The 23,366-nt window shown below is 38.2% G+C and overlaps 1 protein-coding gene across 1 annotated transcript in view; it reads left to right on the plus strand.

The window, feature by feature from the left end:
- The window catches only part of LOC149186352 (endoplasmic reticulum oxidoreductin-1-like), a 30,882-nt gene that overhangs the window by 1,736 nt on the left and 5,780 nt on the right, over positions 1-23,366 (plus strand). Inside the window, exon 2 of the mRNA XM_089410977.1 lies at positions 808-939. Within this exon, the coding sequence (XP_089267103.1) occupies positions 808-939 (132 nt within the window). The remainder of the gene's footprint in view (positions 1-807; positions 940-23,366) is intronic.

The raw sequence follows: 23,366 nt of genomic DNA on the forward strand, positions 1-23,366 counted from the left end.
TGATCCTGCTGATCAAACCCTTGATCTGTTCTACAATCTGTTGGATGCTTTGGATTGTTCCCTTGTCGCCCTTTGCACTATTTCTTGAACTCTGCACACTTGGATGAAAATATTTCTTCAACCAATTCACTGAGATACCACCATCTTACTGTGTCTTGTGCTCAATGATGTGTCTTCTCCCTTAGCCTAGCCTTCCTTTTATAAGTTTGAGTTATTGAGCAATCCACTACCCTAATCTCTGAAGTGGTTGATGGTTGAGATTATATTTCAATATCACATGAGATCAACAGTTGAGATTCTTCTATTTTACTAATGCAAATAATCTCTGCATTTCATTAAATTAACTTACTTTATTTTATAAAAATCAATTACTTCAATAATTGAAGTAATTGCCAAGGTTAAGAGTCAATTAGGCGACTTCCACATACCTATACACCTAGGCCTCACCAGAAGTATCTGTCCAATGCTACAAACATCCACAGGTAGTTGAGTGACTTTCACATATACGAGCCATCCCTTATATTGTCCACTTTATTTTTTGCGGATAGTATATAAAAATGCTTCCTCTATGTTGAAAGAAACTGTTTTGTTTCTTTGTCAATATTTAATTTTTTGTTGTTGAAAAATTTTGATTCCCTTTGTCCAGTGGTTTAGGTTAGAAGATGTTAATTCAGGGTTTGAATGTAGGAAATACAATTTTATGTTTCTCTTTCATTTTTGTCTCCATATGATTGCTCACTTTTATGCACTTCATTAAAATTTCGTGCTAAATGCAATTTAATGCATTTTTTGCTCCTGTTCTTTCAGAGTCCACACAAACTTACTGGAATTGTGGAAGATTGTTGCTGTGATTACAAGACAGTAGATACTCTCAACGACCAGGTGCTGCATCCTCTTCTGCAGGACCTTGTGACAACCCCTTTCTTTCGGTATTTTAAGGTGAGTAGCGCTGGAGTATATGGTCATAGAGCTGTCTAGTTATAGAACTGTTTATTGTTCAATTTAACCTGGACACAGAAAATGCTGAAATTTAGAGACATCTTGGGGGTTTACCTTGAAGATTAAAAATCTATTCTATATCTATAGATGTACTATATATGCTTTGATACCATGTTAAATTTGTTAACTCAAAACATATAATTATATTACAGAATACTTGATAAGGTAAAATATTGTATGGCGGAGTTTGTTGAGATTGACAAGTGTGACGGAGATAGGATTGAATGGATCCATCAGCAAACCCTATGACCTGCAATAAACTACAGATAGAGTGGTGCTGAATAAATGCTTGAACAAGTGCACTACAGCTATGGTAGAGGTGTGCAATATAGAGATATGCCAAACACAAGTGTAACATCAAGCTTAAGATGGGGGTGCCCATAGGCTAAAGGAATCAACCATTAATGAATCCATCAATGTCATCAGAACCAGACTGGTGATTGAACCTGTTGACTGCAAAAACTGGAACCGGTAAAAAATCAGAAACAAAAACTGGTCAACCAACAAATACATAAAATATATAAATTTTAAAATAAAATATATGTTCATGTACATCCATGTGAATTCAATAATTAGACACAAATATGCAAAGGTTTTTCATGTATATAGCAGGTCAGAGTGTGTATAACCAAAATAGCACCAAGTGCAGTCCACATCACCAAAATACATAAAACAAAAATGATATTTTGGGGGGTTTTGACTTCTGGGGACTGCTGCAGGGGTCAAGGGAGCAGCAACTCCCTTCCAGCCTCCCTGTGTTGAGGATGGATTGAGGTCAGAGCCTTTATTCTTATTTTTTGGTCTCCCTTGTGGCCTCTCTTCACGACGGCAGGGTGTTGAGGGTAGAGCCATATATATATATTTCCTGTAAGTTCTAAGTTCATTTCACACAATTTTCACTGACTCCACATAACATTAGCAAGTCAATCCTCAGTCCACAATAGCTAAATAAATGGCATTTAAAAACATTGGATTTATTATTTTTTGAGCTTTTTAGTGGGGTTTAGTGGCCCTATGCGCTGGTTGTACAATGCCGTATGGAATTAGCTGGTTCAGGGAATTAAGGCTTGGCCCTTTCTGGGTTGAGGGCGTGATTTAGACTAGAAACCTTTTGAACATGTTGGACCAACTGGCTTTTGCAAAACTAGTTTTGTTTTGGTAATATTGGAATTAATATGATGTTACAAATGAATCATGAGGTGTGTATTTATACACAACTTATGAGGTGTGGCGCCTTCCCTCATAAGGGGATTATGAGCCCACATAGATGCCTAGGTTGGTCTTCGCTAGCTAGAATAATTTAAAAGATTTTTGACCAGGTCGAAATGATAAACTTAGTAATACAATAATGATGGAATTTAGCCATAAGTAAATAATAAGTGAATATTACGATCATTTCAACAACCGTGCCTCAATCTAAGCACAGGGTCAAGGACAAAGATGATGAAGTGCAAAAGGAGTGGGCATACCCAATTTGATAGAGAGAAACTGTTGCTGTAATAATAGTGTGTTTTTGACCTGACTAAATACAAATGTCGATGTTGAAAATGTTAGAGAGAAAGGGTTCCTTGATTTGTGCCTTAATCAAAGGAACCACAATGAGTTTCTCCTTGAACATGCACGAGTTCCTATGAGTTAGGAGCTAATTCCTAAAAAGTAGGATGAGTTTCTAAAATTTAGGGCAAAGGCAATTGACTAGTGCTAATTAGTGGAAGGTCGAGTTTATTGTCTTCTAGTGCGAGTAATTTTGGGTAAAGGATGAGTTGATTGAGTCAGATTTCTAAATTATAGGAAGGACGAGTTAACACAAGTAGTTAGCTTTTGTTAACTAGTCAATCAACGGTTCAACTTTCCTCAAATAGAACTTGCTAGTAATAGCCTAATCAAAGAGCATAAGGAGGAACGAAGGCACAATTTGGTCATTGTCTTGTGAGCATGAGTTGGTGAGACAAGGCACTAGAGAGCATAGGTTGATGCTTGTGTGTTGAGGTTTTGTGCGAGTTCATAGAAGGCAGATTTCCCTTGCTCTTGCGCTAGGAATTCAGAGCAAAGATCAAGCAAGGGAAGAGGGCATCATGATCAACATTTCTTCCAAGAGTTTCAAGCTTAGATCAAGCAGGAAAGACAAGTGTGTCTTTTAGATTGAAACAGTTGTATTTGTAAGAGATCAATAAAATTCTCAAACAAGTAGAGGGTTTTCCCATTTGGGTTCCCTAGAAAAAATTGTGTTTTGATTTGTGTGATTGTGTTTATTTCTGTTGTTATTCTGCTGCAAATTAAGTAGAGAAAATCTATGTCCTAATGAAAAGAAACTAGCTTTCAGATTGTTCGTTAGAGCAATTGTAGATTTTCATGGATTTTCTACATGGTATTAGAGTAGTGAACAGAATCTAGACCAACACATGGAGAATGCAGTCCTAAAGTTTTTTTAGGCAGCAGAGTACTGTTTATAAATGACGTTGTGAACAATGTTTCTCATGGGTGAGTATGTAGTGGGTAGATGTACTTATCTGTTGTGAGAAGCCAACCTTGTTGAAGACCTCAAGTACAATGTTCATGGAAGGAGTCATGGGCTGTTAGGAGGCAGATTCAAATGGGATCCCTAGTTTAGCTGATGAAAGGAGCCATATGGTTGATAAGAGGGTAGTTCTAGAAGTCTCCAAGAGCAGTGATGATGGAGCAGCCATATTAGTGCTAGTGGGCAGTTTGTTGAAGACCCTAAGAGTTGACGATCTTGGAGGAGCAGGAGAGCAGTGAGTGGGCAGATTTGTTTGAGATAGGTGCAGCCTTGAGCAACAAGGCAGGGAGAGCTCAAAGTAGAGAAGTGGTGGTCGAGCAAGAGTAGGATAGGGTTCTCAAGATGGAGCCTCAACCATTGTCTCAGTTTGGGTCTCAGTGAGTTGGCAGTTGGGTTGACTAGCAGGATGATGAGGAGCATAGCCCAGGGCGAGTGGAGGCAACCTCTTTGTTAGAGACTTCCATTTTAGAGAAAGTTTGAGCCAAGTGGGCAGAGGATTTGGTTAAGGGAGATCAAAAGAGAGTTGAGTCTCCCAACATCAAGAAGCAGACACACAGGTACACAGGGTACATGGCACTTATGACTAAAGAGGTGGACTTGCAGAGCATGGTGGGAAAGAACAAGTCTTCAAAGCAGGTTTCATAGAAGAAAGAAGGGAAGCCTTCTAGTTCAGAGGGAGCAGTTGCAACAACGAATAACATGGTAATGTTGGAGACAGATCCAGGTTGACGAGGTTCTTCTACAAACACCTTCCTTGCTAAGAGGGAGTGTTGAAAATGTTAGCGAGAAAGGGTTCTTTGATTTGTGCCTTAATCAAAGGAACAACAATGAATTTCTCCTTGAGCACGCACAAGTTCCTATGAGTTAGGAGCTAATTCCTAAAAATTAGGACAAGTTCCTAAAATTTAGGGTGAATACCTAAAAGTTAGGAATGCGAAAAGTAGTTGACTAGTGCTAATTAGTGGAAAGTCTAAGTTCATTATCTTATAGTGCGAGTTATTTTGGGTAAAGGATGATTTGATTGAGTCAAGCTCCTAAATTATAGGAAGGACGAATTAACACACCAAGTGAGCTTTTGTTAACTAGTCAATCAACAATTTGACTTTCCTTAAATAGAACTTGCCAATCATAGCCTAATCACAGTGCTTATAAGGAGGAACGAATGCACAATCTGATCATTGTCTTGTGAGCACAAATTGGCGAGACAAGGCAGTAGAGAGCACAGGTTGGTGCTTGTGTGTTCAGGCTTGTGCGAGTTGGTAGAAGGTATATATCCCTTGCTCTTGTGCTAGGAATTCGAAGCAAAGATCAAGCAAGGGAAGAGGGCAGCATGATCAACATTTCTTGCAAGAGCTTCAAGCATAGATCAAGCAGGAAAGACAAGTGTCTTTCAGATTGAAACAATTGTATTTATAAGAGATCAATTGCTTAGTTTCTATCAATAGAAGTCTCAAATAAGCGGAGGGTTTAAGTAGTTGGGCTCCCTAGAAAAAATTGTGTTTTGAATTGTGTGATTGTGTTTATTTATGTTCCTATTCTGCAGCAAATTAAGTAGAGAAAATCTTTGTTGTTATGAAAATAAATTAGCTTTTAGATTGTTCATTAGAGCAGTTGCAGATTTTTGTGGATTTTCTACATGGTATTAGAGCAATGAACATAATCTAGACCAACACAAGAAAAATGCAGTCCTAAAGTTTTTTTTAGGTAGCAAAGTGTTGTTTACAAACGAAGTTCTGAACATTCTTTCTCATGGGCAAGTATGTAGTGGGTAGATGTACTTATCTGCTGTGAGAAGCCAACCTTGTTTAAGACCTCAAGTATAGTGTTCATGGAAGGAGTCATGGGCGGTTAGGAGGAAGATTTGAATGGGAGCCCTAGTTCAGTTGATGTTAGGAGCCATATGGTTGATAGGAGAGTAGTTCTAGAAGTCTCTAAGAGCAGTGATGATGGAGCAGCCATATCAATGCTAGTGGGCAGTTTGTTGAAGACCGTAAGGCTGATGATCTTGGAGGAGCTGGAGAGCAACCAGTGGGCAGATTTGTTTGAGACAGGTGCAACCTTGAGCAACAAGGCATGGAGAGCTCATATTAGAGAAGTGGTGGTTGAGCGAGAGTAGGATAAAGTTCTCAATATGGAGCATCGGTAAGTATCTCAATTTGGGTCAAAGCTTGTTGGCAGTGGGGCTGACTAGTAGGATGATGAGGAGCATAGCCCAGGGCGAGTGGAGGCAACTACTCAGTTACAAACTTCCAGTGTAGGGAGAGTTCGACCTAAGTGGATAGAGGATTTGGTTAAGGGAGATCAAAAAAGAGTTGAGTCTCCCAACATTAAGAAGCAGACACACATGTACATAGGATACATGGCACTTATGACTAAAGAGGTAGACTTGTAGAGCATGGTGGGAAAGAACATGTTTTCAAAGTAGGTTTTGCAGAAGAAAGCATGGAAGCTTTCTAGTTTAGAGGGAGCAGTTGCAGCAGTGAAGAACATGGTAATGTTGGAGACAGATCCAGGTGGGCAAGGTTCTTCTAGAAACACGTTCCTTGCTAAGAGGGAGTGTTGAAAATGTTAGTGAGAAAGGGTTCCTTGATTTGTGCCTTAACCAAAGGAACCACAATGAGTTTCTCCTTGAGCATGCACGAGTTCCTGAGTTAGGAGCTATTTTCCTAAAATGTAGGACAAGTTCTTAAAATTTAGGGCAATTTCCCAAAAATTAGGAATGCAAGAAGCAGTTGACTAGTGCTAATTAATGGAAGACTGAGTTTATTGTCTTCTAGTGCGAGTTATTTTGGGTAAAGGACGAGTTGATTGAGTCAGGCTCCTAAATTATAGGAAGACAAGTTAACAAAACCAGTTAGCTTTTGTTAACTAGTCAAATAGAACTTGCTAGTAATAGCCTAATTGAAGTGCTTATAAGGAGGAACGAAGGCACAATTTGATCTTGTGAGCACGAGTTGGCGAGACAAGGCAGTAGAGAGCACATGTTGGTGCTTGTGTGTTGAGGCTCGTGCGAGTTGGTGGTAGGCAAATTTCCCTTGCTCTTGCACTAGGAATTCAGAGCAGAGATCAAGCAAGGGAATAGGGTAGCATGATCAACAATTCTTGCAAGAGTTTCAAGCTTAGATCAAGCAGGAAAGACAAGCGTGTCTTTCAGATTGAAACAATTGTATTTGTAAGAGATCAATTGCTTAGTTTCTATTAATAAAATTCTCAAACAAGTAGAGGGTTTTCCTAGTTGGGTGTTGAAGAAAGTATAACTAGGTTCCATATTTACAAATGTAATTTTGATCTTTGTACATGTCAAGAAAAATAAATATTATTTTTGTAAATTATAAGAATGAGTTTCTTGCTCATTCCATAGGTCTAGGAAAGTCAAAGAGACAAAGACATGTGTAAAGAGCTCTTCTTGAGCATATATGTAATGTATATGAGTCAACCTAGTGTCTAGATCAACCCTCCAAGACAAGCACAATTCTCTTGATGAAGGCAGCAAGAAAAACGTTGAAGAAAGCAGTTATCAAATTAAAGGATGTCATGTAGGCTTGCATTGAAGACAACTCTTCACTGGCTCAGGTCGGCTAAATATGGAGCGCAAACCACTAGATATACCCAGCTAGGGTATCTGCAAAAGACAAGGAAGAAACTTAGACTTGTCTGAGATTTTTGGGAATCTATCACAGGGTAATACACATGAATACAGGGGTTTGAAATACGCATGACAGGAGGACGTAATCTTGGGTATCTCTGAAGTAATTACAGTCTTGGTGTAATAATGATTTCAGTGCAAGATACAATCTCGACATACCCGTGAATGGAGAGATACAATCTCGACATACTTAAGAGTTATGTGACAGTTCAGCCAAAGTCTCAGGATAACTATAAGGAAGAAATCTCAGCGATGAAACAGAGACATACCTTGTCTCGGCATTATTTCTGAATGCATAAATATGATCACTGTAATCACTATCTCGGCATAGCTGTAGTCACTGTCTCATTGTCTCGGCATGTTTGAGGAGGATCACACAAAAGCACACATGATCTCGACATACATAGGGGAGCATATACTCTCAACATAATTATGATGATAAAGATCTCGTTGACCCTATAGTAATGCTCCCTGTCTTGACATTCAAGCAATCATGTAAACACAGTCACGATCCTAATGAAGGCAGAGCTACAAGATCATGATCTCAGTACAACACTCATGGATGTATACATATATCAATATGAAGACCTTGTTGATGAAGACGTCGGTGAAGATGCAGCTATGATGTTGCAGCAATAATGAAGATCTCAGTGATGTAGTGATGATCTAAGTAGTGACAAAGAAGAGGATTGGTGTCTTGGTCTTGGAGTGGCTTAGAAGGTCAAGGGTCATGGTCTTGGTATTCGTCAATTGGAATCTCTATAAGAAGGATTTTTTGCGGGTTTTCCTCTCCAAGAGGGAGAGGTTTTGGCCCTGGCAAATAGCCAACATCGTGTGTTCTTGTCTCCTTGTTTTGGTAGCTATTTGATGAACTAAGAAGACACACTATAATAAGAACAAGTGAAGACTATGCTAAGAAGAAAAGTTAAAACACCTCACAAATAGTTATCAAGCTAAGAAGAATCACATTAATTCTAATTGCCCTAGATTATTCAACATGGTATCAGAGCTAAGGTGTTGAAATCAAAGAAATGGCAGCAAAAGAGACATACAAGGATCAGTCTTCAAGAAGGGCATTAAAACAAGTTTAAGGGTTTTGTCAAGATTAAAGGATCAAGTCTACAACAATTGTCTACAAAGCAAGACCTCATCTTGGAACAGGTTGACACCATGGAAGCAACCCTGATCCACACTCAAAAGAAGGCATATTGAAAGCAAGAAGGCACTGCCATCTCGAAGGTTATGAAATCAAGCAAGGATCATCTCCTTGCCCTAGAAGAAGACCATTTGAGGAAGCAACAAATCATCAAAAGGGAGCAACCTTTTCTACTAAGGAAAGGCTTTCTCAATTGAAAGAAGAGAAAATCATCAAAAGGGAGCGACCTTTTCTACTAAGGAAAGGCTTTCTCACTTGAAAGAAGATCATCCAAGAAGAAGCCCTCATACATCTTCTTCAACCATCATTAACATGATCAAGGTGAAGATTTCATCTTCACATGACAAGTAAGTATCTTTTCAATTTATAAATTTGGTTAAATGACTTCATGAATTACAAGGACATCTATAAGTTGATGGGTCATCAAGATTCTTTGCATGAAGGAGGAGGATAGTCATAATCCTCTAAGAAGCTGAAGTCATTAAACATATCATTAGATATCCTCTGAATTTATGGAAAGGGATGCTTATGAAAGATCCCCTCACATAGCAATATTGGAGACATCAAAGTGATGTAGATGATAAACTCATTCTCTAAAGATGCAATGAAGAAGGTCACATGAAATTTGATCTACATGAAAGTAAAGGGTATCAAAGGATGTAGGATATCTTCCATACACAAGACCTAGAAAGGAAGATAACCATAATGCACTAACAAATAATCAACAAATATCCATAAGATAAGAAGGTTACCTCATTCGACAACTTATGGTCTTTATGCTAAATAGATAAAGACAAGCTGATGGCAAAAGTTTAAGGACTAAATCATGTGCAGAAAGGAAATGGAAGTTTGGTCCTCAAACAAGGCAGACTAGGTAAAGCTAAAATTATGGAAGCTCATATCACTGTACAAATGGAGGAAGCTGAAGAAAAGGGCCATGGAAATAGGGAGTAACAAATCTCTCATGAGTAAGATGGTATCCCTCACAAAAGGGTCCTTTCATAAGCTTCTGCTATAAGATATGACAATGATGATAAGATGCATCGTGGCATCATGGAAGCATTAGAAACAATAACTCGTGACATCTCCATGGGAATCATGGAGGACAAAGTCTAGCTAATGGATTCAATGCATTATTTGCAGCTAATCGTATTACTGCCTCTATAAGGGAAAAAGCTTGTACACATCCCACTTCAATTAGCAGGCTTGGTGGGAAATCGTACATCTAGAAGAGATCTTATCAATAAATATGTAGAAGCCTGTCCAATGCCCGTAATAGAAGTATTAACTATTATTGAGGATATTCGATGAAACAATTGTATTTGTAAGAGATCAATTGCTTAGTTTCTATTAATAAAATTCTCAAACAAGCAGAGGGTTTTCCCAGTTGGGTGTTGAAGAAAGTATAACTAGGTTCGGTATTTGCAAATGTAATTTTGATCTTTGTACTTGTCAAGAAAAAGAATTATTATTTTTGTAAATTATAAGAATGAGTTTCTTGCTCATTCCATAGGTCGAGGAAAGTCAAAGAGACAAAGACATGTGTAAAGAGCTCTTCTTGAGCATATATGTAATGTATATGAGTCACCTTAGTGTCTAGATCAACCCTCCAAGACAAGCACAATCCTCTTGATGAAGGCAACAAGCAAAACGATGAAGAAAGCAGTTATCGAATTAAAGGATGTCATGTAGACTTGCATTGAAGACACAACTCTTCACTGGCTCAGGTCGGCTAAATATGGAGGGCAAACCACGATATATACCCAACTAGGGTATCCGCAAAAGACAAGGAAGAAACTCAGACTTGTCTGAGATTTTCGGGACTCTATCACAAGGTAATATGCATGAATACAGGTGTCTGAAATACGCATGACAGGAGGATGCAATCTTGGGTATCTCTGAAGTAATTACAGTCTTGGTGTAATAATGATTTCAGTGCAAGATAAAATCTCGACATACCTGTGAATGGAGAGATACAATCTCGACATACTTAAGAGTTACGTGAGAGTTTAGTTAAAGTCTCAGGATAACTATATAAGGAAGAAATCTCAGCGATGAAACAGAGACATTCCTTGTCTCGGAATTATTTTTGAATGCATAAATATGATCACTGTAATCACTATCTCGGCATGTTTGAGGAGGATCACACATAAGCACACATGATCTCGACACACATAGGGGTGCATATACTCTCAACATAATTATGATGATAAAGATCTCGTTGACCCTATAGTAATGCTCCCTGTCTTGACATTCAAGCAATCATGTAAACACAATCACGATCCTAATGAAGGCGGAGCTGCAAGATCATGATCTTAGTACAACGCTCATGGATGTATACATATATCAATATGAAAACCTTGTTGATGAAGAAGTTGGTGAAGATGCAACTATGATGTTGCAGCAATAATGAAGATCTCAGTGATGTGGTGATGATCTAAGCAGTGACAAAGAAGAGGATTGGTGTCTTGGTCTTGGAGTGGCTTAGAAGGTCAAGAGTCATGGTCTTGGCATTCGTCAATTGGAATCTCTATAAGAAGAATTTTTTGCGGGTTTTCCTCTCCAAGAGGGAGAGGTTTTGGCCCTGGCAGATAGCCAACATCGTGTGTTGTTGTCTCCTTGTTTTGGTAGCTATTTGATGAACTAAGAATACACACTATTATAAGAACAAGTGAAGACTATGCTAAGAAGACAAGTTAAAACACCTCACAAATAGTTATCAAGCTAAGAAGAATCACATTAATTCTAATTGACCTAGATTATTCAACATGGTATCAGAGCTAAGGTGCTGAAATCAAAGAAAGGGCAGCAAAAGAGACGTACAACGATCAATCTTCAAGAAGGGCATTAAAACAAGTTTAAGGGTTTTGTCAAGATTAAAGGATCAAGTCTACAATAATTGTTCTACAAAGCAAGACCTCATCTTGGAACAGGTTGACACCATGGAAGCAACCCTGGTCCACACTAAAAAAGAAGCTATATTGAAAGCAAGAAGGCACTGCCATCTCCAAGGTTATGAAATCAAGCAAGGATCATCTCCTTGCCCTAGAAGAAGACCATCCGAGGAAGCAACAAATCATCAAAAGGGAGCAACCTTTCCTACTAAGGAAAGGCTTTCTCACTTGAAAGAAGAGAAAATCATCAAAAGGGAGCAACCTTTTCTACTAAGGAAAGGTTTTCTCACTTGAAAGAAGATCATCCAAGAAGAAGCCCTCATACATCTTCTTCAACCCTCATCAACATGATCGAGGTGAAGATTTCATCTTCACATGACAAGTAAGTATCTTTTCAATTTATAAATTTGGTTAAATGATTTCATGAATTGCAAGGACATCTATAAGTTGATGAGTCATCAAGATTTTTTGCATGAAGGAGGAGGATAGTCATAATCCTCTAAGAAGCCGAGGTCATTAAACATGTCAATAGGTATCCTCTAAATTTATGGAAAGGGATGCTTATGATCCCCTCACATAGCAATATTGGAGAGATCAAAGAGATGTATATGATAAACTCATTCTCTAAAGATGCATTGAAGAAGGTCACATGAAATTTGATCTACATGAAAGTAAAGGGTATCAAAGGATGTATGATATCTTCCATCTACAAGACCTAGAAAGGAAGATAACCATAATGCACTAACAAATAATCAAGGTAACAAATATCCATAAGATAAGAAGGTTACCTCATTCGACAACTTATGGTCTTTATGCTAAATAGATAAAGACAAGTTGATGGCAAAAGTATTAAGGACTAAATCATGTGCAGAAATGAAATGGAAGTTTGGTCCTCAAACAAGGCAGAATAGGTATAGCTAAAATTATGGAAGCTCATATCACCGTACAGATGGAGGAAGCTGAAGAAAAGGGCCATGGAAAGAGGGAGTAACAAATCTCTCATGAGTAAGATGGTATCCCTCACAAAAGGGTCCTATCATAAGCTTCTGCTATAAGATATGACAATGATGATAAGATGCATCGTGGCATCATGGAAGCATTAGAAACAAGAACTCGTGACATCTCCATGGGAATCATGAAGGACAAAGTCCATGATAGACAAAACATGAAGGATATAGGTCTTAGAAACCTTAGTGGACATTGTAGGAAAGGAAGAAGTCATCTAGGACAAGGCTCATCATACATCAAGTCAAAAAGGAAACATTTGCCAGTTGGGGATATACCAGATCCTCAAAATTCTCTGATGGAATCCTCATCGTAGGATTCACTAATCTAGAGAGGAAGCAAGTGTTTCAACAGGAACTCCAACTCATGGAATCCATGAGACGATGATGTGATGACACGAAGCAGATCAAGGGATTGAAGATCTCGTCAATCAAGGAAGCTGCTGGAAGAATCCTCGATGTCCTGACAATAAACATAAGGTATGTATGCTTGTGTTTAATATTATATCTTGAGAAGCATGATCAAGAGAAAAAGGATCTCCTCCTCTGAAAGGATGCAAGAAGACATAAGACACACTAGATGAAATCAACATAATATGTCCTCATATGAAGTATGAGGTGGCTGATCACAACTAAGAAACTCTGATTAAAAGACACCTGGGAATGGAATGTGTAAGGAAGGAAGAGATCGTAAGATATGCAACCCAGATGAAGGCAATCAACATCCAAAATATCAAGAAGACTTGGCTAGAAAATATCTCGGAAATATATGAAGACTCTGATGATGTAGACCCTTGACAATGGATATCCTTGGGAGATGTGTCAATTGAATGCAGGATGCTGATACCTACAGAAAGATGTCATGATGAAGAGTCACCTAGTAAGGTACGATTTAATGATATATTTGATTTCTTGAATAATATCTGGATGTGTTCATGCAGGGCTACTTACAAGTACAACTAGCATTCATGTGATGAATGGAAGAAGCATGACGAGAAAGAAGTAGTCATACGACGAAGGTTCCAGATATGAAGAAGGCCACTTTCCATGAAGAAAGGAATGACATGACGAACTAAGGAGGAAAGTGATCGATGACTGTTGCCCTACAAGAAAGAAACTCAACTGATTTTCATGACATCAAGGAGAAAAGTTGATTAAGCTGCTGAAGGATCCACGAAGAAGAAGTTGCTGATGTATAGAAGAGTCCCTAGCTAAAAGGAAGCTTTGACAGGGTCCCTGATCAAGAGGGAGCTTGTATTAGATCACCCCTGATTAAAAGGAAGTGACAGTTTTGTTTTTCTATCTCATGTGTCACCCACTAGACTAGGACTAACAACCGTAAGTCTAGGTGAACGCCATGAATGGAAATGTAGACACAACATTCTTGTCTTAACTTGGAAGATAGAATGGAGGATTGGCTAATCATCTGGCATTTGATGCTCTTTGAGGATGTGTAGGGCATCCAAGATAAGAGTAGGCAAGATGACTGATATTCTTTGAGGGCTAGGAACCCAAGATAAGAGTAGTCGTAGAAGGTCATACTTAGTGAACACCCAGGTGGGTATGTACCTTGAGAGAATGATAAAGGTGTCTATAAACCATTAGTCTCGCCAACCTTGTGCTATGATCTTATGAGAGATAAAGCTATTAGTCAAGGCCTTGCTATAAACAATGTTGGTTACTATGATGCGATACAAATGGGTTACCAATCTGATTCTTCTTATGAGAAATTCTTCAGATTGAGAATGACCAAGTACCATTATAAATACCTCCCTAGGTAAGAGGGAGTGTTGAAGAAAGTATAACTAAGTTCGGTATTTACAAATGTAATTTTGATCTTTGTACTTGTCAAGAAAAAGAAATATTATTTTTGTAAATTATAAGAATGAGTTTCTTGCTCATTCCATAGGTCTAGGAAAGTCAAAGAGTCAAAGACATGTGTAAAGAGCTCTTCTTGAGCATATATGTAATGTATATGAGTCAACCTAGTGTCTAGATCAACCCTCCAAGACAAGCACAATCCTCTTGATGAAGGCAACAAGCAAAACGATGAAGAAGCAGTTATCGAATTAAAGGATGTCATGTCGGCTTGCATTGAAGACACAACTCTTCATTGGCTCAGGTCGGCTAAATATGGAGGGAAAACCACTATATATACCCAACTGGGGTATCCGCAAAAGACAAGGAAGAAACTCAGACTTGTCTGAGATTTTCAGGACTCTATCACAGGGTAATACGCATGAATACAGGGGTCTGAAATACGCATGACAGGAGGACGCAATCTTGGGTATCTCTGAAGTAATTACAGTCTTGGTGTAATAATGATTTCAGTGCAAGATACAATCTCGACATACCTGTGAATGGAGAGATACAATCTCGACATACTTAAGAGTTACGTGACAGTTCAGTCAAAGTCTCGGGATAACTATAAGGAAGAAATCTCGGTGATCAAACAGAGACATACCCTGTCTCGACATTATTTCTGAACGCATAAATATGATCACTGTAATCACTATCTTAGCATAACTATGTCTTGACATTATTTCTGAACGCATAAATATGATCACTGTAATCACTATCTTGGCATAACTATAGTCACTGTCTCATTGTCTCGGCATGTTTGAGGAGGATCACGCAGAAGCACACATGATCTCGGCATACGTAGAGGAGCATATACTCTCAGCATAATTATGATGATAAAGATCTCGTTGACCCTATAGTAATGCTCCCTGTCTTGACATTCAAGCAATCATGTAAACACAGTCACGATCCTAATGAAGGCAGAGCTGCAAGATCATGATCTCAGTACAACACTCATGGATGTATACATATATCAATATGAAGATCTTGTTGATGAAGACCTCAGTGAAGATGCAACTATGATGTTGCAGCAGTAATGAAGATCTCAGTGATGCAGTGATGATCTCAGCAGTGACAAAGAAGAGGATTGGTGTCTTGGTCTTGGAGTGGCTTAGAAGGTCAAGGGTCATGGTCTTGGTATTCGTCAATTGGAATCTCTATAAGAAGAATTTTGTGCGGGTTTTCCTCTCCAAGAGGGAGAGGTTTTGGCCCTGGCAGATAGCCAACATCGTGTGTTCTTGTCTCCTTGTTTTGGTAGCTATTTGATGAACTAAGAAGACACACTATAATAATAACAAGTGAAGACTATGCTAAGAAGAAAAGTTAAAACACCTCACAAATAGTTATCAAGCTAAGAAGAACCACATTAATTCTAATTGCCCTAGATTCTTCAACATTGGGTTCCCTAGAAAAAAATTGTGTTTTGAATTGTGTGATTGTTTTTATTTTATTCCTATTCCTTTGCAAATTAAGTAGAGAAAATGTGTGTCCTAATGAAAAGGGACTAGCTTTCAGATTGTTCATTTGAGAAGTTGCAGATTTTTGTGGATTTTCTACAGGGTTTATGAATACCCAAGCATCGTCAACATAGAATTGCTCAACTCCAAAAGAAATGGCAGCATTAAACTATTGATCCCTTAATCTAAGCACGGGGTCGTAGAGAAAGATGATGAAGTACAAAAGGAGAGGGCATACCCAACTCAATAGAGAGACAACCATATTTGTAATAAGAGAGAGAGAGTGGGCTTGTGATAACCCAACTCAATACAAATGTGGAAGGGTTTATGAATATCTGGTCATCATCAACATAGAACTATTGAACTCTTGAAGAAATTCCTTATGTTCCACAAGACTTTGGGACAAGGGATGTGGGTGTAGGGCTAAGTTACTAGAAAAGCTGCGCCCAACTCCCAAAAAATTCCATTCGGTGTTTTGGATACGAAAACGCGTACGAAACGGCTTGGAAATGACGTGGAAACGTTTTTGCCACGTTTCACTTTTCGGAAACAACCAGCCTGAGATTGGAAACATTTCGAAGGAGTTTCAAGAAAATTTGATCCATTTCTACAAAATTTTGATACGTTTCTAGAAATTTTGGATACGTTTCCAGAAAATATGGATACGTTTCTAAGTTTCTAAGTTTGCAGTTTTCCAGTTTTCCAATGTTCTAGGCACTTTATTGCAATATATTCTAGGTTTGTTTGTCTAGAGCATGTAGATGCAATTGAATTCTTTGCAGACCTTATATCGACTGATTACAGAGCATCTGAAAGTGAACATTTATCTTGAAAACGGATTCATGACATGATAGAGGTATTTGCCAACAAGTTTTCAACAATGCCAGATCTAAAGGATGGAAACCTGGAATTTGGAATGGAAACTCATAAGGTATCTATGAAATCAAGAAGGAAAGTTGTTACCCACAAAGTTGGCTAGTGGAAGCAGTTTCTTTGCATTAGGTTAAATTTCTCAGCATTTATTTACTACTATCATACTTCACAATACTTAATTGCTTAAATCGTGGCATCTTGATTCTTGGTCATATGATCTTAGGTTGTAAATAAATAAATCCAGCTTCTTTCTATGAATTTCAAAGCATCTCTTGTTGTAGCTACTGGAATACAGTCCAATTTATAATGTGTAGACGTTGTTATTTACAATGATTAAATTTACATTATATTCGGTGATACTAAACAATATTTCTATGTCATGACTCCTTTAGAGTCTAGACCAAGATACTGTGCAACATACTATTTACAAAGTCAAATTCACTATGTTGCCTTTGTGTTAGTGTTGTCAAATTCATTAGAAAAATATATAATTTCATGAAGTATGATGTGACTCTGAAAACAATCTCATATTCCTTTAAACTGTGAGTGGGTATTGACATTTTAATCAAAGGTGCCAACTTGAATGTTATAATAATCATTGATGATGATGATGACAATGTTTATACTGAATTGATGATGATGATTTGTTTATGTTGAATTCATGATGATGATTATGTATTTTTAAATATAGAATCTAGATTCTAAAGACTAAAAGATGAATGATAATATGAAATTTTTATTTTATATACACATCATCATCATAAACATTGCCATCATCATCATCAATGATTATTATAACATTCAAGTTAGCACCTTTGATTAAAATGTCAATACCTACTCACAATTTAAACAAATATGAGATTATATATATATATATATTGTTTCCTTGCCGGTGTCCAATTTTTTTTAAATTTTCCATATCCGTTTCAAACCCCGTATCCATATCCGCTCCCGTATCTGTTAGTGCAACTTAGGTGTAGGGAGATGCACAAGGGGGATGTGTGGGAGTACCCTCAAATTTTAGGGATATTTAAGGGGGATGTCAGGGTTATATAATATTTTTTTAGTACACACACATATATGCTTTCAATAATGAAAGCATAAATACATTGATCCATATTCATCATTTTAGAATCCACATTGATTTAAAAATTAAATTTATCATTCATCATTCTTGTTGGACACCTAATCCTCTAAGGGTTGGTGTGGAATGTGAACAGTCACCGGAGTCCAAGAGACCACTTGGTATATGAAGACCAAGGGTCACAAGGAATTGTATTTATATGTGAATATTGTTAATAGAATGAAACTCACGATTTATCCTACTCTTGCCGATTTATCATACTTTTGCTGTCCACATTCCATGTGAGTTTAACATGGTATCAGAGCGGGCGAATTTTGGCCCTGCTCCAATTTGAACCACTGGTTTTGTGGTCTTTCTATTTGCATTCTCGACATAGCAAAAAACGACGAGTCTCCTCATACTCAGCATAAACCTGGGGAAGCCAACAAGAAACGAATGATCGTGAAAGTTATTGTTGGTGACTCTGTCCTCTCAGCTCCCACACCTTGAGCCTGGGTGCTCAGCGCTTCCATCCACACCTAATTAAAGGTTGTCAGATCTGCCCCTTTATCTATCTGCTAGTGTTTTTGTGGCAGTCTTCTCATATCAAATCTTTCTGCTCAGTAGTAACTCTTATGTGCCTATTGCAGCTGCTCTGAGGAGCGCCAACAACCTATTACATATCTATCTAAAACCTTTTTTCGTGAAGGTTTAGGGGGAAAGAAACGCTCTCTGCCATTGCAGAAGTGTTGCTCTGCCATTCTGGACACTACCTTGTCTATTCTTATCTGGTCTATAACACGATTTATCCTTGGCTAGCATTGTATGCATAACGCATCAACGTTCCCTTCACCATAAGTTATTCCTCTCTGCTCAGAATCGCCCCTGTTTGATAGATGTGCTCTGAAAAACGACTATCATCGGTATGCCTCAAAATTCCTCAAAATGCCTCTGCCATCCTGAGCTAGTCCGAGCTAAGTTTAGAAATAGGCCAATATAACTCCTTTGACATCTCTCTTTCCTAACTGCACTCTGGTTGTGTACAGTGCTGAAAAGCATTAAGATATGTTTCTCTACCCTGTAGCTCCTTTGCTCTATTGAATTCTTTCTAGCAGCCCAACCAATTACAAATATGTAATGCTCTCTCTGCATACCCAACATCTTGGTGTGTTCAACCATATATGTTTTGCCACATTGTGTGGGTCGATTCAATTTTTCTGTGTGAAATTTCAATCAGTTTGTGCGATGGATGACTCTCCTTGAGATTTGAAGGTCGTGCACTGGAATATTTTTAACACTGGTCTGACCTGTCGGATATGAAATACAGAACTGAGGAGAGACCTCCTTTTGCCACCCTCTCTTTCTGCTGCTTATGCTTCTCAGTGCTTGCTCATTGGATACATTATTGCAGCAATTGTTGAAATACTTTGATAAAAATAATAGTAGATGGCAAATTCGGAAAAGGATTTCCAGGAGACGTCGAAAGGACTAATCCAATCAGCTCACCGCAACAAGCATGACGGCGCAGAAGATATTGTTGAATCTTTCTTGAATCCCAATCAAGATAAGAGGTTAAGGAAGTTTTCCATATTTTTCAAAAGTCACACAGGATTTCCAGGTTCAATTACGACACATAGTTTAATGAACAGATTCAGTGTTGGACAAGAAAAAGGAGCAAATACGCTTCTTCAGTTTGTATATTATTATTTTCTTCCAAATTGAGTGATAGTGATAGGGTCATGCAGTTGCAGTTGGTCTATGTATCAAAGGTGAATGCATCCTAATGAGTTAAGGTTGTTGAAAGATTACAACATAATGCATTGATATTAATTGACGCTGCCCCAGGTTCGTGATGCAACAATTTGGAATCTGGCTGTTTGGTTCTTTACTAGTAGTACTGGATTACAAAGGGAAGACTTTACTTTTGTAATGGATAGTGCCCATGCCCACGAAGGAAGTAAAGAGAAGATGCTTTTGCAGATGAGTATTGCGAGGGGTCAGTTTTATGGGAAAATCGAAAAAAGAAATAAAAAATGGGTATGACGCCCAACATTTCAGTCAAGAGCTCATGTCCAAACCTGTCATAAAATTCGTCTCTGTTGAGGGCGTGGAGGAGGCGATATTTGAGATGTGATTCCCATAACCACACGACTATACACATTTTCTGGTAGAATAATATCATTCCCAGTTATACTGTTACCTTGATTTCCATTCAATGTGAAGGAGGAGACTGAATTCTTATTGTTGTCGCTTCCTTTTTAGTGGAAATCCCCTTCCAAGTATATGCGTTGAACCAATAAGCTATGTGAAACTACGTACACAGTTCTGGTACAGTTTTATTCACCACGACCATTGAGTGCATATTTTGGCATATGAAGAAGAGAATCTCAATGAAGGTCAATCCATTGTATTAGTATGCAAATTTTGTTGGATGTAGTGTTGAATAGTTTGAATGCAACCATGTGATGCATATGGTTCAATGCTTGAATGTTGAGTGGGATGATGCTTATGGAACTATAAAAGGAAGCAACAAATTCAAGTCACTTGCTCCAGTTGTGAAGATTATTACAACGAATAATTGAAGGTTCATAGTTGTGATCAGTTTTAAGTGTAATTTTGACAATGGATAAAATAACTGGAATTGGTGAAGTATTAGAGTTCTTAAAAACTTTGAGACATTCCTTTGATCATGATACAATAAGAATCAACAAAGCTTCTCTTGTTGACATTAGAACTTGTTTGCACAATGCACAAGAAAAAATTGAGTTTTGCAGCTTGAGACACAACTACAACAAGAAGAGCTACAAAATAATAGACATCATTTTGAACCTATTTTTGTTCAGAACATTGAGACAGATTCCCATCAGCAACAAGAAATTGCAGATGCAGTACCCATTTCAAGAGCAGTTTTGTATAAAGATGTAGATATTCAGGTTCCACTTCCCAAGCCCATTATCAGACCTTGTGAACTTCTCCATAACAAGCACAAAACTGGTCTTGGATATGACAAGGATGTGTCCTTTCATATTCCAGATTACTCAAAGTCCATCCAGTTTCAGAGTGCTGGATTTCTTTATGACAATTCATCCTCAGCTGTTCCAGATTCTACTCCTCTTCCACAACAACAACATAATGTTAAATGGCAACATTGTGACTGAGTTGGCCATACGAAAGATCACTGTTTTGATCTTCATCCATGTGAGCACTGTCATAAAACCATTCATTCTTCAAACAAATGCTTCAAAAACAAGCTTCTTGCAAGAACAAAGATTCATCTTGGATGGATCGCTTCTTGGCAATGGGCTTCAACAACCAAGAAGATATTTCAGTCATATATCATAATCTCTTCTAGAATATTAAAAGGTCTTGCAGTTGAGTTTTCTCCATCTTCTCACCTTGTATCTGACAGGGGGGGAAGTGATGGTCATCTACAAGCTTCAAAGCCACATCAAGCGAGCTTGAGCCACAACCTGCCATACCAGATTCAGAGTTGTAGCTAGAGATAGAGATGCCCCTGAGCATGCCTTTGGTTGGTGGTTAGCCTTAAACCATCTATGCACGGTGAGACATCCCTTTTTAGGTTGAGGTTCTCCCTTTTTATGTAGGTTGCAGACTCCCTTTTCCAGGTTGAAGGTCTCCCTCTTCAAAGCATTAGGAGCACTTCCTCTGGCAGAAGACTTCAGCTTCATGCCAAATTTGGAAGAGTTCTGGGAATTGCATTAAGCATTCCAATGTTGGTGGTCATCCTTAAACGATTTCCTTATAAAACATTTAAGAGAACACATTTAGCCTAGTGTTGCCATGCATTTTTGCACCTTTTGTATTACAACTCTCTTCTTGGACTCATACATACCCCTTCGAATTAAGGGGGGGAATGTTGGACACCTAATCCTCTAAGGGTTGGTGTGGAATGTGAACAGTCACCGGAGTCCAAGAGACCACTTGGTATATGAAGACCAAGGGTCACAAGGAATTGTATTTATATGTGAATATTGTTAATAGAATGAAACTCACGATTATCCTACTCATGCTGTCCACGTTCCATGTGTGTTTAACAATTCTAGATTCTAAATTGATTTAAAATTTAAATTCATCATTCTAAAATTTAATTAGTACTAAGCAAAATAGAATATAGTAGATACTGAAGTTTGAAGATTGGAATAGTAAATTGATATAACTCAAACTCAAAAATAGTAAAGAGTGACGAGTCAAAGAATCAGTCTAAGGTCATTGATATCTAGAGTCAAGACTCGAAAGTTAAAACTGAAAATTAAAAATGGACAATGAGCATTGAAGGAGCACCACGAGGGAGGAGAGGCAATAGTCAACTGGTAAGTCAGATAGCACTGCGCAGTAAGTCGAGTAGAGGTAAGCTTGCTAAATCAAATGAGTTGGGGATTGCAAATTAGTTTAGGTTTTGATATTTGTTATGTATTTTTCTTTTTAGTTTTAAGGTTTTTGATCTAAATTTTGTTTTTTATAATTTATATATATATTTTTTAAATTTCAAGGGTTACGTGTCCACCCTGAAGAGGGGTGCTTCTAGGCTTGGTGTTGTTGATTAAATGTTAGTTCTAGACCTTCATACATGATAGAATCCAATGGAAACATTGCAATGCCCCCAATCTTGAGAACTGTTAAGTCTCTGGATTTTGAGTGGGATCTAAAATTCCACTTTCTCCATATGAAATCCAATGAGGTCAGAACCACTCTCAAACATCTCGAGTCAATTAATAGTAATGTTAAAAATTTAAGTAAAATGATGAAAATGAAAGATAAAGGAGAATGTCACTTTTATTCTTAACATTACCATTAATTACATAGTATTAGTAGGACCAGGGTTCAATATTAAGCTTCCCCACTCAGAAATTATTGTTTTCAAGCAAAATTAATGAGGGACACCTAGCCCTTTATGAAGGAAGGGGGTGCCCACAAGCACCCCTTTTGGGGAAAAACATCCCCCACATTGGGGAAATGTTTCCCCTTATGTCTCCCCAAAAGGGGGACATGGAAAACGTTTCCCTAGGCATCCCCCTGTCCTAGGAGTGTGAGAAGCGTGGGGTGCGTGCACCCCACCTTGGGGGACACGTTTCCATGGAACAATGTTTACAAAGACAGACATACTGATTCAGTGACTAGAAAAGCAAAATGAACACGACCATGGCCAGAACCAACTTGCACAAACTAAAATGTGAGATTGGAAGATGAACAACCCCCAAGGCATAGTGAGGAAATATAACATGTAGAATATATGCAACAGAAACAAGACTAAGGATCTCTGGCTTGTAATCCCAATGTGCCCTTTCTGGAAGTGGGAAGCGCCTTGCACAAACTAAAATGTGAGACTGGAAGATGAACAACCCCCAAGGCATAGTGAGGAAATATAACATGTAGAATATATGCAACAGAAACAAGACTTAGGATGTCTGGCTTGTAATCCCAATGTGCCCTTTCTAGAAGTGGGAAGCGCGGGGCGCGTGCACCCCACCTTGGGGGACACGTCTCCGTGGAACAATGTTTACGAAGATCGACATACTGATTCAGTGACTAGAAAAGCAAAATGAACATGACCATGGCCAGAACCAACTTGCGCAAACCAAAATGTGAGATTGGAAGATGAACAACCCCCAATGCATCGTGAGGAAATATAGCATGTAGAATATATCCAAGAGGAACAAGACTGAAAATCGCCAGCTTGTAATCCTAATGTGCCCTTTCTGGAACAATATCTTTTACAATTTCCAAATGCACATCAATACTGATTCAACAACTAGTATTGCTTCGGTTTTGACTGAAATTTGACTGCTGAACAAGATGGATGATGCTGGTATAGTTAATTTCAACTTCACTAGCAAGATTTAGCATGACTGAAACCAACTCACTCAAACCAAATCAT

Source organism: Pinus tabuliformis, chromosome 3_1 (assembly GCF_031772625.1).
Source record: "Pinus tabuliformis cultivar Carrire ecotype Pingquan chromosome 3_1, CPIR1, whole genome shotgun sequence".
Taxonomy (NCBI): domain Eukaryota; kingdom Viridiplantae; phylum Streptophyta; class Pinopsida; order Pinales; family Pinaceae; genus Pinus; species Pinus tabuliformis.